Below are 12,329 nucleotides of genomic sequence, written 5' to 3' on the forward strand. Positions count from 1 at the left end.
ACATGATATTTAATATATGGACAGACCATGGAAAATATAAATTTGGCACTTAAAGAGATGTAGACATGGGGCCAACTTGACAAAGAGTGAGGTTCTGTGAGGCTAAATGCTACTTTGACTGATGTCTTTGGAGCCTGCAGTTTGGGGCCATTGTGAGGGGCCACAAGTGAGCTGGCTGCTTTTATAGATTTTAGAGCTCTGTCCATCCAGGTCGCAGAGAAGGATGTTGAGGAGATGCTATGTTTTTCCAACTGTCACATATCAAACTGTCTTTGACAGATTTTGTGGTCTCCAACTTGCCAAATGTTGACTCCATATACCTGTCATTCATTTAAAGAAAACACAGAATCCAAATACAGCCACAAAAAAATAACTTTAATGCAATGGTGATTTAGATGCCAGTTGCCGTGAGGCTGTTGGGATGAACAGACTGTGAAAGAATATTGCATAGGTTGTAAATCTGGGACTGTTCTGCATGAAAACTGAGTGAAAACATTAACCTGTGACTCCAACAGTGCTTCAGCATACTGAAGTAATGAAGTTCATTTTGTTCTTTTCTGTTCCTGTTGACCATTTTTCAAAGTTTTCTGTGGACTTGTTTTTTCTCCTTTAAATATTCCATCTCCCAATGTTTGCTTCAAGATATGACGGGACAGTTTTTTTCTTTTTTTTCTTTTTTTTAACTCATGACAATGCAAAGCATGGAGGTGGTGAGACAGCTGGTCACTGTGGATATGATGAAGGTCCACTGCAGTGCAGAAAGTGTGCAGAGAGGCTTCCAGAGACATGTGTAGAAGTCCTCCTTCATACTTGAACTCACGTTGCAACCTACCAGTCCATTAGCACATTTGTATAATGGTTTGTAAAAACAAGAATTGATTATTTTCTTTTCACATTTGTAGATTAGCTTTGAGGTTTGCTAGAAATATTATAAATAAGAACAAGTTACTAGTTTGGCTTTGATATAAATAATGTAATAATACATTGTTCAAACAGACACCTCTTTCTAAAAACATTTAAATATTTTCAAATATTGCAATTACAAAACCATGTCTTGTTGGTGTTCTTATTCATAAGCAAAATTTTACACAGATGGTTAAAGCCATTTTCCAAATCCAAACTAGACTGGGGTGAGTAGAGGTTTGCCATAACGACAGGTTTAGAAAAACAATCTCAGCCTCCCTGAGCAGAAAGTCACATCAATACCACATTTTAAATATTGAATAAAAACACTCAAAAGCTTGGCAAAACACACCACCCTCCATATTGTTTCTAACTCAGGGTACAACCAGGAGAGGCTCAGCTCACCTTCTCGCAGCTGAAGATTTGAAGTACTCAATGCAAATGCTTATATTGTGTAACACACTACCCCATTGCTAATCACACGTCTCTTAACACTCAAATCAAATATATTTCTCTACAGGTTAACAGAAGTCCTTGCTATTGCACAGAAAATGAGGGTATTTTTCAATGGGTACATCTAATGACAAGGCAGGTTATATAGTGACATTTTGATTTGGTTTGACAGCATAAATGTCCATTGCTCTCAACATAAAACCGGTAAGGTAAACCGAAAGACCAACGTAGGTTGTGTCGAGAATTCTAAAATGTTTACGCTCGTATGAAGATGTTTGAACCTTCACAGCATGAAGCGAGCATGAATCTTCATCATTCAGATTAAAAGTTATAAAGGCTGTTGATTAGGCTCAGCTTCATTTAACATCCCAAAAACAGCCTTTTGAGACAAAAAAAACCCTTCTTTTAACTTCTGCCGTGCTGCAGTAAGTGATATTCATAGAGGTGAACAAGTGCTAATTGAGAGCAACATGAATATATGACATTCAAGAGCACATTGACAATAAACACACAGTCCTAATATATAATTTCCTTGTAAAAACATGACTAAGACACAAACAGTTTAGTGTACAGCTTTCGTCTAAGAAGGCAAAGAAAGTCAAATAGTTAAGGACAGATGTTCTCTTTTCACTGAGAGGCGGTTGATTTACAGTGACCTCACAGGCGTGAATGGAGACAGAGGTAATGTGTCTGAAAGCCTATTTTTAATTAGCTTCATGAACACACAACTGTGACCAGCAGCCTCTCAATTTCAAGCAGGTATTTGGACAAAAACAAGACCAAGGGGAGGGGGGGGGACAAACATGGGAGTGACAGATGACAACCAGACATTCATCACTGATGAAATGTAACAATTTAAAGAGACAGACACAAAATTGTAATTGATATTTAAATATTGCAAAACATACAAAAACAGTTTCCTTTTAAGTGTAAACATTAAACTGATGTCGGATGTCATTTTTGCACATGGAGAAATTATATAAAATAAATCATGTCTGTCATGACTATAAATTGTTCTCATTAAAATGTAAAAACAACATAGTAAATCTTGTTTTTATTATTATTGTAATAATAATAATGCTTATGTTAACATTTGTTTGTATACGTTTTTTTTTTTTTTTTTTTACTGTACTGATATAAATAGTTATATGTAGAATATCTTAATTCATACTTTGACCCCTCCCGCTTTGTCTTTTCAAGGCAAAAACAATACTTGTGTCTCTGCCACACTCAGTCTCTCACACATCCAAACACACCTTCATACATCCCAATATGGTCTCTCTCACACACACACACACACAAGCTGCCACAGTCATTCAGGGGAGGTCACCAGGAGGCTCTATGTGCGATTGAGGGTCTGGAAGATTCTGGATATTTGGAGCATTACAGGGCCAGTCTCCGGGTCGTTCATCCACTGGGTGCTGTTCAGAGGATTCTCCAGCATGTCTTCAAACGCTGCATAAAAAACACAAGACACAAACACAAGACACAGGGGTAAGACATATATTTCAGAAAAGCAGCAAGAAATTACTAGAGCAAACCACCTTTGGTGAATTAGCCTTATTGATCTGGTTTTGAAGCCGCTGAGAATGCTGTCAATAACAGGCTGGTGTGGGACATTAAAGAAGAGGGTCTTATTAAATGAAAACAAATTAACCACAAGATTATGTTATAGTTAAATGATTTTAGCATAACTTAAAGATCTAAACTACTATAAAATCCATCTACTATTAACAAATTCTTAACCAAGCAGATTTTTCAATTGCATCTCCTATATTATTACATAACATTTTTGGTAATTTTCTAAGGTACCTATTAAAAAGTGATTAAAAAGCAGAAAACATATAAGAACTTTACTTCATTAATATTTACAGTCCAATATGCCTCCATTTTTTTCACCTGTGCCCATCTTCCTGTTACTATTTGTGAGACTGGAGGTCTAGTTACCGTCCTGACTAATCAAGATCAGCTTCTTCTTTGTCCCTTATTCTTGATCCTTTTCTACAAGGCAGGTGTGCATATACAGTATACCAGAGCAGAGCTCAAATGCAGCAATGTTGGCTATCTGCCGTTTTATTCCTTGGTGTGAACCAAAAAAAACAGGGCTACAGAATGAAAGTGACCAAGTTTTAAAATGTGTGCAGACTTTTCACAACATATGAGAAGACTGTACCTAGCAGAGTCTTAGGATTGGTTAAACCCAACTGCACCACTGGATTCTCCAGAATGGCCTGGAACAGTGGGCTGTTGGTGTCGATGCCTTTGTCCATATCTTCAGGAGAAGGTTTCCTGTCTCCCAGCAGCCACTCACACTGCAGGATGGGAAAACACAATGTGGAAACAAAAATCACCTTTCAGATTTGAAAGATTTGTATTTTATTGTTTATCATAAGACAGGTCAGACTGTAGGATCAGCTACAGTATATTTTCCAATATTTGTATGCTGTCACCTTCAGTTAATTTAAATGATTACTCTTGTACTTGTGAATATTCCTTATAATCAATGTGCCTGGTATTGTTCTGCTTTGAATTGTGGTCATGCTTTGGTGGAATATGACATGAATATTGTTTGCAAACACCTACCGCTGCATCTTGTTGGTTGTTATTCACCCTCAGAGCATCAATCACCTCCTTTTCATCAAATCCCATCTCCATCAATGCAATGACAGCCTGCAGAATCACAGAAAGAGAGTGTCTGTTTAGTTTAAAGAGCCTCACAGTTCAATTCTTCAGTGGAGCCTTGTGGGTGTCTTGGAGGAAAAAGTCATTTGTGCACATCATGAGAAGCAGTTGGAAACGGACTACCACCGTTTAAATGACCGTATACAAGACGAATGAACCACGCAGCATTGTTTCGCTATTTCAATCAGTTTTCTATTTTTGGAAATACAGGGGAGCCCTTTCCTCTGGACAATGGGGTACACTGAGAGCAGGTGTGAGCTCAAAGAAGAGTTTTCTAAAAGTAACAAACAGGCAAACTACTGTATGAAAGCTTTGACTGGTTAAAGTCACCCACTCTTGAGTCTGGTCTGAACTCCCGTTTCCTGCGGATCCTCTTGAAGATCTCTGTGAGTTCGTCCTGCCTGCTGCTTTCTTCTGTGCTCGACTGGCTGGAGAGGCTGCGGAGGAGGTTAGGAGTAGAGGATAAGCCTGAGGCTGAGGCTGAGGCTGAGGCTGAGGCTGCGGCTGCGGCTGAGGCTGAGGCTGAGGCTGAGGCTGAGGCTGAGGGACCTGGGGTGGCAGCTGCTGTGGCTCCTGCTGTACCAGAAGAGTCCTGGCCTGGCATGGGTGTGTCTACAGAAGGGTCATCTACATGCTCGATAAGCCACTCCATCGCTTGTGTCACTGACATGCTGCAGGAAGAGAAAGGAGGAGATGAGGAAAACAATGGTTTCTGAAAGGGACAAGCATTAAAGTCTGGCAAGAATGTACAATCAGGTGATTCATCAAATGAGTCACTCTTCAAAAGAGAAAAACAAAAGAGAACACTAGGGTGTGCACATCCATGTAAAATGATTAGAGGTGCAGCACAAGAAATTTTATTTTAGCAGGGCAAAATTTAAATCTATAAGATCAAAACATTGCCCTGGTAAACGGTGTACAGACATCTTTCTGCAGTGAGTCACTCTTCAGACATGAATTGAGAACAAATAAATACTGAAGAGGTATTCCAAATTGTTTTACTCATCTTCAGTTGTAAGTGATTTTTTTTTTTTTTAACTGCCACACACTTACTGGTTTAATCTAAGAGCTTTGATGGCTCTGCTCTCAGGGAAACCCATCTCTGTGAGCTGCTGAAGGGCCGTTTCATCCACCCGATCCTCTTCATCTTCATCTAACATCGCTACAAGAGAAAGTGACACAAAAAGATCAAAGAATCGAGAATAAAGGTTGATAAATATGTTAAATGTCCCCTACAATAATCAAGCAACAATACATTTTGAAATATGACAGGGATTTGTGAATAAACTGCATTGATCTCGATTGCAAAAAAAAAAACTAGAACAGTTCATGAAGACATGAAATATATCTTTCTTAATTTTGTAGGTTTCATAATTCAAAGCACATGAAAGTCTTGTCCCGCTTCAGTAGCAGACATTTATTTCTAATGTATCAGGTAAATGTCAAACCAAATGTGATATTTTCATCAGCAGAAATCATGTCATGACATTGGGAGCTTTACCATTTGCCTTTTTGAAGAGTTCTACAGCATCAGGGTTCAAGGCAAGAAGCTTCTGGGCCACTTCAATGAGAGAAACCAGAATTTTTCTAAGCTCCGTCTGAAACTGAAACGACAGAAACGCAACAGAAGTCAGTAACATCATTTATACAATACTGCATCTTAAGGGTTAGGGTTAAACTTCTAGAATTATATATATACTGTATATAACCTTTATGTTGAAATTTAGCTCTACATACATTCTGTGAGCTACACCTGTTCCCCCCCAGAACCTTACATCTCTGATGTTATGTTGGGCAACAGTACGGTCTGTGTGGCGCGTGGACAGGCTGGCAGTGGCTTTCAAAATTGCATCTTTGTCTGGAGCCTTGTTATCTTGTTTCTTCTGCAGAACAGAAAAACAGAAAGACCACAGAGAGATCGTTAAAATAGCCTGATCAGGGTTGTTTACAAGCAATGACGAAGAAATGCTTTCAGTAATGATTCAACAGGTAACACAGTTGTTTTATCACACCTTCTCATCTGCGCCAACTTCTGCCATCTTGGGAGGGGTTGGTGGTGGTCTTTTCTTTATGAGCAGCAACACTTCTACAACATACAGGAAACAGCATCAGTCTCTGGAGACCAAAGAAGGATCATCATTTTCAGAATAAAACGTTCATTGAATATTTCCTTTAGTACCTTTATCTTTGAGGTTTTCTTCTGCAACAGTTTTGGTGTCAGTGAGGACTCTCTCTGTAGCAGCATGTATTAGTTTATGGTGGGTAAGTGTTTTGGGGTCTTCAAGACTTCCATGCACACACTGTAAACAAAGCACAATACAAATATTATCAGAATAAATTTGCAATTTTGATGTGCGATTAATTGCAGATGCTAAATATCAAATATATCTTCTGTTGCATAACTGCTGTGGATCTTTTATGGTTTTTCAAAATGTTCAATGTGCAGATACTTTTCGATACCACATGTTTTTAAAAAATGCATTCTCTGTTATCTTAAAGGTCGATACCATCAAGGGGGTTAAAATAAACTACATGTATTTTATAAGACAGGTACTTAGGAGTTGATTGAATCCATCAAAAAGTGCAAGCAAACATCTGCACACTGTAATTACCACAAATATGTTAACAACACATTTGTGTAATATATAAAGTGTGTAGGACAGAGGTCTCCAACAGGTAGCTCGCGGGCAGGTGTTCAGTAGCTCGCCTATAGGTTGACTGACTGTGTTAAAAACAAAAATAAAAATCTGACGACGGTGAATGCACCTCTTCCCACTATTCATATATTTGGCCCATAAAAACAAGTATGAAGTACGAATGTTTTCTTGGACATTGATGTGAAATTAAGATTATTGATAAGCATTGGCTTATTGCAATTTCACACATGTACAAACAGTATCTTAATTCAGCTGATGTGAGCTATGACGTCATGTTGTTTGCTGCTGCTTGATTTATTTTAATGTAAAGCACTTTTATGTGTCACCATTATTATCATTCTGTAATATCTCTCACAACACCATTCATTACACACTTATAGCTTGAATATAACATAATGCTACAATGGCCATAGAAGGAGAAGTAAGATGAGCTGTGTAATTATAGAGTCACTTAAAGCAGCATGCACATATAGCTCTCCACTGCCTACAGTAAAAGGGGCAGAGTCGTACTGTTAAGTTAGCTTGAGAGGGGCAGCCAACCTGCTAAATTATAAATAGCAGCGTCTACCCAGTTACTATAAATACAAAGTCACCGACACTGACAGTGTAACAGAGGGCATAGTAGACTGCAAACACCCCGGGCAGAGGAGTGACACGACAAAAAAAGAGACACAAACAACCCAAACACCTACATGTTTCAAGCACTTCTCTTTGAGTTTATCAACAGTGGTGTCTTCCGTGACCTCCTCCAGCCACTCCGTGCCGTCCATGGTGCAGATGTGTATTTTTAACACTTTCCCGGCGAAGATCTTCTCCTCCTGGACGAACATAGCCGCAGTCTTTTAGAGTAAACAGTACTAGTCCAGTGACGTTAGCGAGCAGCGGTTGCTATGTTCTCCTGGGCGAGCTAGCGTGCTAACGTTAGCACCCAGCTAGCCGTGGTTCTATAAATCCCACCGAGAAGAAGGTAACAGTGTGCGCCGATTAGCTCAGTGCCATTTCCGATTTACCCCGCCGGTTGTCGGTGCGGTGGCATTCGTTCAAGTTCTGTGACCACCGAGCTGTTTATTATTCCCAACGAGCACAAGACAGCCAGCCAAAGACTACCCTATTTTTACTGTAATGTATGAACTCTGAACTTCAACGGTGCTGCTAACGTTGCATCATGGGAGTCGTAGTTCTTTTGAGTCACCGGCACCGGCACCCTTTTTTGGTTTTAAAGATTTCCCGCTTTGAATGCCATTTTTTAGTAGTAGTAAATATATTTATTTTATGACCACAAAGCATAGAATATGGAAGCCCATTTCCGCCAGTTAAAAAAATAAAAATGAAAATAATAAAGTCATAATAATGAGATAAAAAGTCGAAATTATGAGATAAAAGTCGAAATTATGAGATATAAAGTCATAATAATGAGATAAGTCAAAATAATGAGATAAAAAGTTGAAATTATGAGACTTTATTATTTTCATTTTTTTTTTTTTACTGGCGGAAATGGGCTTCCATACTTGGAACATACACGAACAATAATAAAAATAAAAATAAAACAATGGCCGAAAAGGTGTAGGATGAAGCCGAGGCTTATTATGCCTACCCTTTGAACATTTCATTTATACAGTATATCAAAAACAAGAATAGCTGCAAAAAAAAAAGAAACAAACAAAGTAACCTGATTTCACAAAACAGAAAACAGTTGTCAGTTAACCAAATCAAAACAATAAAAGGAAAAAAATAAAATAAATGAAAAGCTTCCATAAATGATTAATTATAGTCAGACTATAGTTATAAACATTATCATAATGATGTTTTATATTTTTCTATTACCTTGAATTTGACCATTGAACACAACGAAATCCTTTTATTTTTCATTGTTTGTTTTGTATTACTAACTTGTATATAGGTAAAGAATCTCCTTAAAGCCAATGCATAAAAATATGGGAGAAACTGCACAATGTTTCCTCTGAGTATGAACTGAACGGGGAAAAAACATTAAAAAATGCAACTGCCTCGGAGATCGGAAGCTTACTGTTAGTCCTGATGTGATTCGTGCTTATTTCATTGTTGGGTTTATGCCATGAATATACCATGTGCTGTTTTCTGTTTACCTGACAGTGTTTTCAGCAATTCATTGATTTAAAAATTTATTATACACATGACAACGTCTTCAACTGATTATTTAGTGAAAGCAATACAAAATCCCTCAGAATTTAGCTTACAATAAATTAAAGCCATAAGAGCATATAATCAAGAGAAGAAGAAGAGAAGTTCAGTGCTTTAATTAGAAACTGATATCTAGGGCAATTTGTTTAATAGGTTTAACATATTTACAAATCTTAATTATTTCAGGCTGTTGCATTTTCATTATTTGTTCTCCCAGTGCATAAGACTTTTCATTTAGCCAAGTGAATTTTTATATTTAAAGTTCCAAATTTCTACCACTAGAGGGAGACATACTCACTAAAATATTTTTAAATGTAAAACGGTTGTCTAAAAGCTGATGAGTCAATTTTCGTTTTGTTAATTTATATTTTGTTCTGAAAGCTAATGGATCCATACAACTTCTTCATCGTCCTGATTAGTTTTAGTGATTCATCAGTGTTGTGCTTAGTATAATGTGGTTACTGAACTTAATCTTTTCAAATTTAGCTGACATATTGGTTCACTGAAAGTGTCAAGGTATTGTGATTTGGATAATTGAAAGACAAAGAAAGACAGTTCTCATAGGTTCAAGACACACAAGTGCTCTTTATTATAACAAGAAACATTTTTACGGATTAAGAATGAAAAAGGGAAATACATTACTTGCAAATTATAACTTTATAAGAGGAAAGGAGCATATTGCAGATTTTACAATTTCACTAAAACCTAAATTTCTCTCAAAAAATGACATAAGCAAACTATACCAGGGAGTGTCACAAAGCATCAATTGGACACAACTGAGAACTTAGCAGACTCTTTTTTCTATTTGTACAAAGTTTAACAAAACATTTCATAACATGCACAAATGGTTGCCTCAGGGGATATTTATGTGATAAGGAACACTAAATAAATAGAAATTTATAAAACCTCAATATTTATGTTATTTCCCTTTTTATGAGAAAAATGTCACAACATTTTGTATCTATTTGTATATAATTCAGATTTATTTATGCAATAGGGACCTCAAAATACAAAATATATATTCTGTTTTGTTTGACATTTTAGAAGTTGTTGACTGGCACAAACCTTTCAAATTGCATGCTTAAGACATCAGATTTCTTAAACAAAATCTTGCTTACAAGGGAAATGCACAACATATTTACAAAAGAAAGAACACAGCCATAGGCTCAAACTAATAGGAGGGAGATGGGAAATGTAGTTTTCCTTTTCCCTCTGAACACCAGCATACACTTTGGCCAACAGGCCAGTTCTCCAACGACACAGGACTAACAGATAACTCAAGCCTGCCATAACTGCCAATCTCCAAGATGGCCAAATACTGTACAACATCTCCCCCACATCTTTATGTATGAAGACAATCAAATCTTGAGGCACACTATATTGTTGTTCCACTGATTAAAGAAATATACACAATTTTAGCGAGTGTAACAAAGGATCACATATTTAAGAAGGGGACATTTCCAAAACAGCTCCTGCATGTGCATTTAACACAGCTTATGTGTTCTGTTACAAAAAAAATGTTTTATTGACATACTGGAAAATGTCCACACTTACAACAAATTGGAATAACACTGAAACTATAAAATGAAATGCCTCATAATCACGAGTCTTTATAAACAAGATTATACAAAAAATAACAAAATATAAACAAAAATTGAGAAACCATAAGAAACAAGGCAAATACTAAAAGTCCTTAAGAAAAATAAATACCCAGTGTGTATGCTGATGCTTCACTGCAGAAAAGAAATACTAAAAGAAAAAGAACAGTCTCCCCAAGGACTTTCTCTGTCCTGCATATGACCCAGCACCATGGATCCCCAGAATTTCTGTAAGCAGGCAATGCATATAAATAAGGCATTAATAAATAAAAAGAATGGATGAAACACAGTTGTTGCTGTTAGTATAAAAGCGTATAAAAGTCATGTTTACAGCTTTGCCCTTTTTCTATCTTTTCACAAAGAGTGCCTTTTATATAAAAGAAAAAAATACAGCAGCTCATCTGGGCATAGAGATACAAAGTTTTTTTATTTGAACTGTTCAGGTATGTGTCCGATTTGCGACTGCATGCTCGTCGGTGGACTTGAGATGCCCTCTGACCAGTCAGACATGTTGGAATGAGGAGATGAACTTGACCACTGGTCCGGGGAGCCGGGGGAGGGGGTCAGAAAGGGGTGGTCGGGCACCTGGACCTGGTGGTTTGGGGTGTTGTCCATAGGGCCTGAATAGCTGTGCTGGGAGGGCGGGGTGAGGAACTGGGTGCTTGGCATTGATTGGCTCATGATCTGGGTTTCCTGCGGCAGGATGGTGTGAATGGGCATGCTGGAGTTGCTGCTGCCCTGTTGGAGCTCTGGAGAACTGAGCTCCCCGCTGATGAAGTTCTGACTGCTGGTGTTTGAGTTCTGGTGTTGCAGCTGGATGCTCTGCTGCTGCTGTTGTTGTTGTTGCTGCTGTTGGAGCTGCTGCAGGTTCTGGATTTGTTGCATCTGTTGTGCCTGTTGCTGCTGCATGATGTGCGTCTGTGGAGCCAATCTGCTACTCTGGATCCCCTGGTAGTTCATCATCTGTGACAGGCTGGTGGAGGGATGGCCGTTATGGAGAGCGGTCATCATGGGGTGTTGCCCTCCCTGGTGCAGACCTCCCTGACCTCCAGGAGCTCCTCTCATGGGGTTGAACTGGCCCTGCTGACTCATATTGCCATGCATCCTGGACAGCCAATCACACTGGCTACTTATGGCGCCCTGGCCGGACACAGGCAGATGGGTGAGACGAGGAGGCAGTGGGTCAAACTGCATCCGAGCCAGCTCCTGCTTGCTTGGCATCACCATGTGGTTCACACCATGGTGGGGATCAGACATCCCCTGCAGGTGGTTCAAGGCCACAGACGGCGACTGTTGGAAAGGTGAGGTCATCATAGGTGGGGAGGCAGCATCAGAGATGTATCCATGTGGGGACTCTAACGAGTCAACTGGGGAAAGAACAGCTGAGCTGTCAAGGAGGTTCCCAGACTTCCCATCCTGGGAATTCTTCTTCTTCACCTTCATGTCTTTGCCCTCCTTGCAACCGATCCCCTTGGCGCTGGGCTTACGGGCCTTTTTGCCCTGACCTTGAGGCTGCGGCTGCTTCATGCTGCTCAGGTAGCCATTGGGGGAACAGAGAGGAGGGGATAATGTGGTGCTGAGGGATCCCCCATGCATGTGAGGACTCCGCACCAAGTTGTACTCATCCATCAGCCGCACAATGTCATGATGCATTCTTTCCTGTGCGATGTCTCTGGGTAGCCGGTCCATGTGGTCTGTAATTTCTCTGTTAGCAAAGTGGTCCAGTAACACCTTTGCAGTCTCATAGCTTCCTTCCCTGGCAGCCAAGAAAAGAGGGGTTTCCTCCTAAAAGAGACATAGAGGAGACAAGATGTTAGTCAAGCTAGTAGGCAGAGTAATGTCGTATTGTTTTACGGATTTACGAGGTCTTTTACCT

General features: G+C 39.1%; 2 protein-coding genes across 2 annotated transcripts in view; both read right to left on the reverse strand.

Annotated features, from left to right (window-relative positions):
• Positions 1-354: 354 nt before the first annotated feature.
• On the reverse strand, positions 355-7,836 carry ubac1 (UBA domain containing 1). The gene is made up of 10 exons (XM_061038434.1): positions 7,388-7,836; positions 6,218-6,338; positions 6,051-6,124; positions 5,814-5,921; positions 5,540-5,642; positions 5,092-5,200; positions 4,373-4,709; positions 3,940-4,026; positions 3,530-3,668; positions 355-2,811 (listed from the first exon to the last, which is right to left on the reverse strand). The coding sequence occupies exons 1-10, from the start codon at positions 7,523-7,525 to the stop codon at positions 2,696-2,698; spliced, it is 1,332 nt and encodes a 443-aa protein (XP_060894417.1). The 5' UTR covers positions 7,526-7,836; the 3' UTR covers positions 355-2,695.
• A 1,584-nt stretch (positions 7,837-9,420) lies between these two features.
• LOC132974390 (neurogenic locus notch homolog protein 1-like) overlaps positions 9,421-12,329 on the reverse strand; it is a 40,692-nt gene continuing 37,783 nt past the window's right edge. Inside the window, exons 33-34 of the mRNA XM_061038435.1 lie at positions 12,328-12,329; positions 9,421-12,238 (exon numbers count right to left, since the gene is read on the reverse strand). The exon at positions 12,328-12,329 is cut by the window's right edge and continues 96 nt beyond it. Coding sequence (XP_060894418.1) covers positions 10,880-12,238; positions 12,328-12,329 — 1,361 coding nt within the window. The 3' untranslated portion in view covers positions 9,421-10,879. The remainder of the gene's footprint in view (positions 12,239-12,327) is intronic.

This window comes from Labrus mixtus, chromosome 5 (genome assembly GCF_963584025.1).
Source record: "Labrus mixtus chromosome 5, fLabMix1.1, whole genome shotgun sequence".
Lineage (NCBI taxonomy): Eukaryota > Metazoa > Chordata > Actinopteri > Labriformes > Labridae > Labrus > Labrus mixtus.

Bases quoted from the DNA above. Each gene is read 5' to 3' on its own strand.
- ubac1 (XM_061038434.1), bottom strand. From the start codon at position 7,525: ATGTTCGTCCAGGAGGAGAAGATCTTCGCCGGGAAAGTGTTAAAAATA. The intron at 6,339-7,387 runs GTAGGTGTTTGG...CTTTGTTTACAG, and splicing joins AAGAGAAGTGCTTGAAACAT to TGTGTGCATGGAAGTCTTGA. The intron at 5,201-5,539 runs GTAAAGCTCCCA...TTTCTCTTGTAG, and splicing joins ACTCTTCAAAAAGGCAAATG to CGATGTTAGATGAAGATGAA.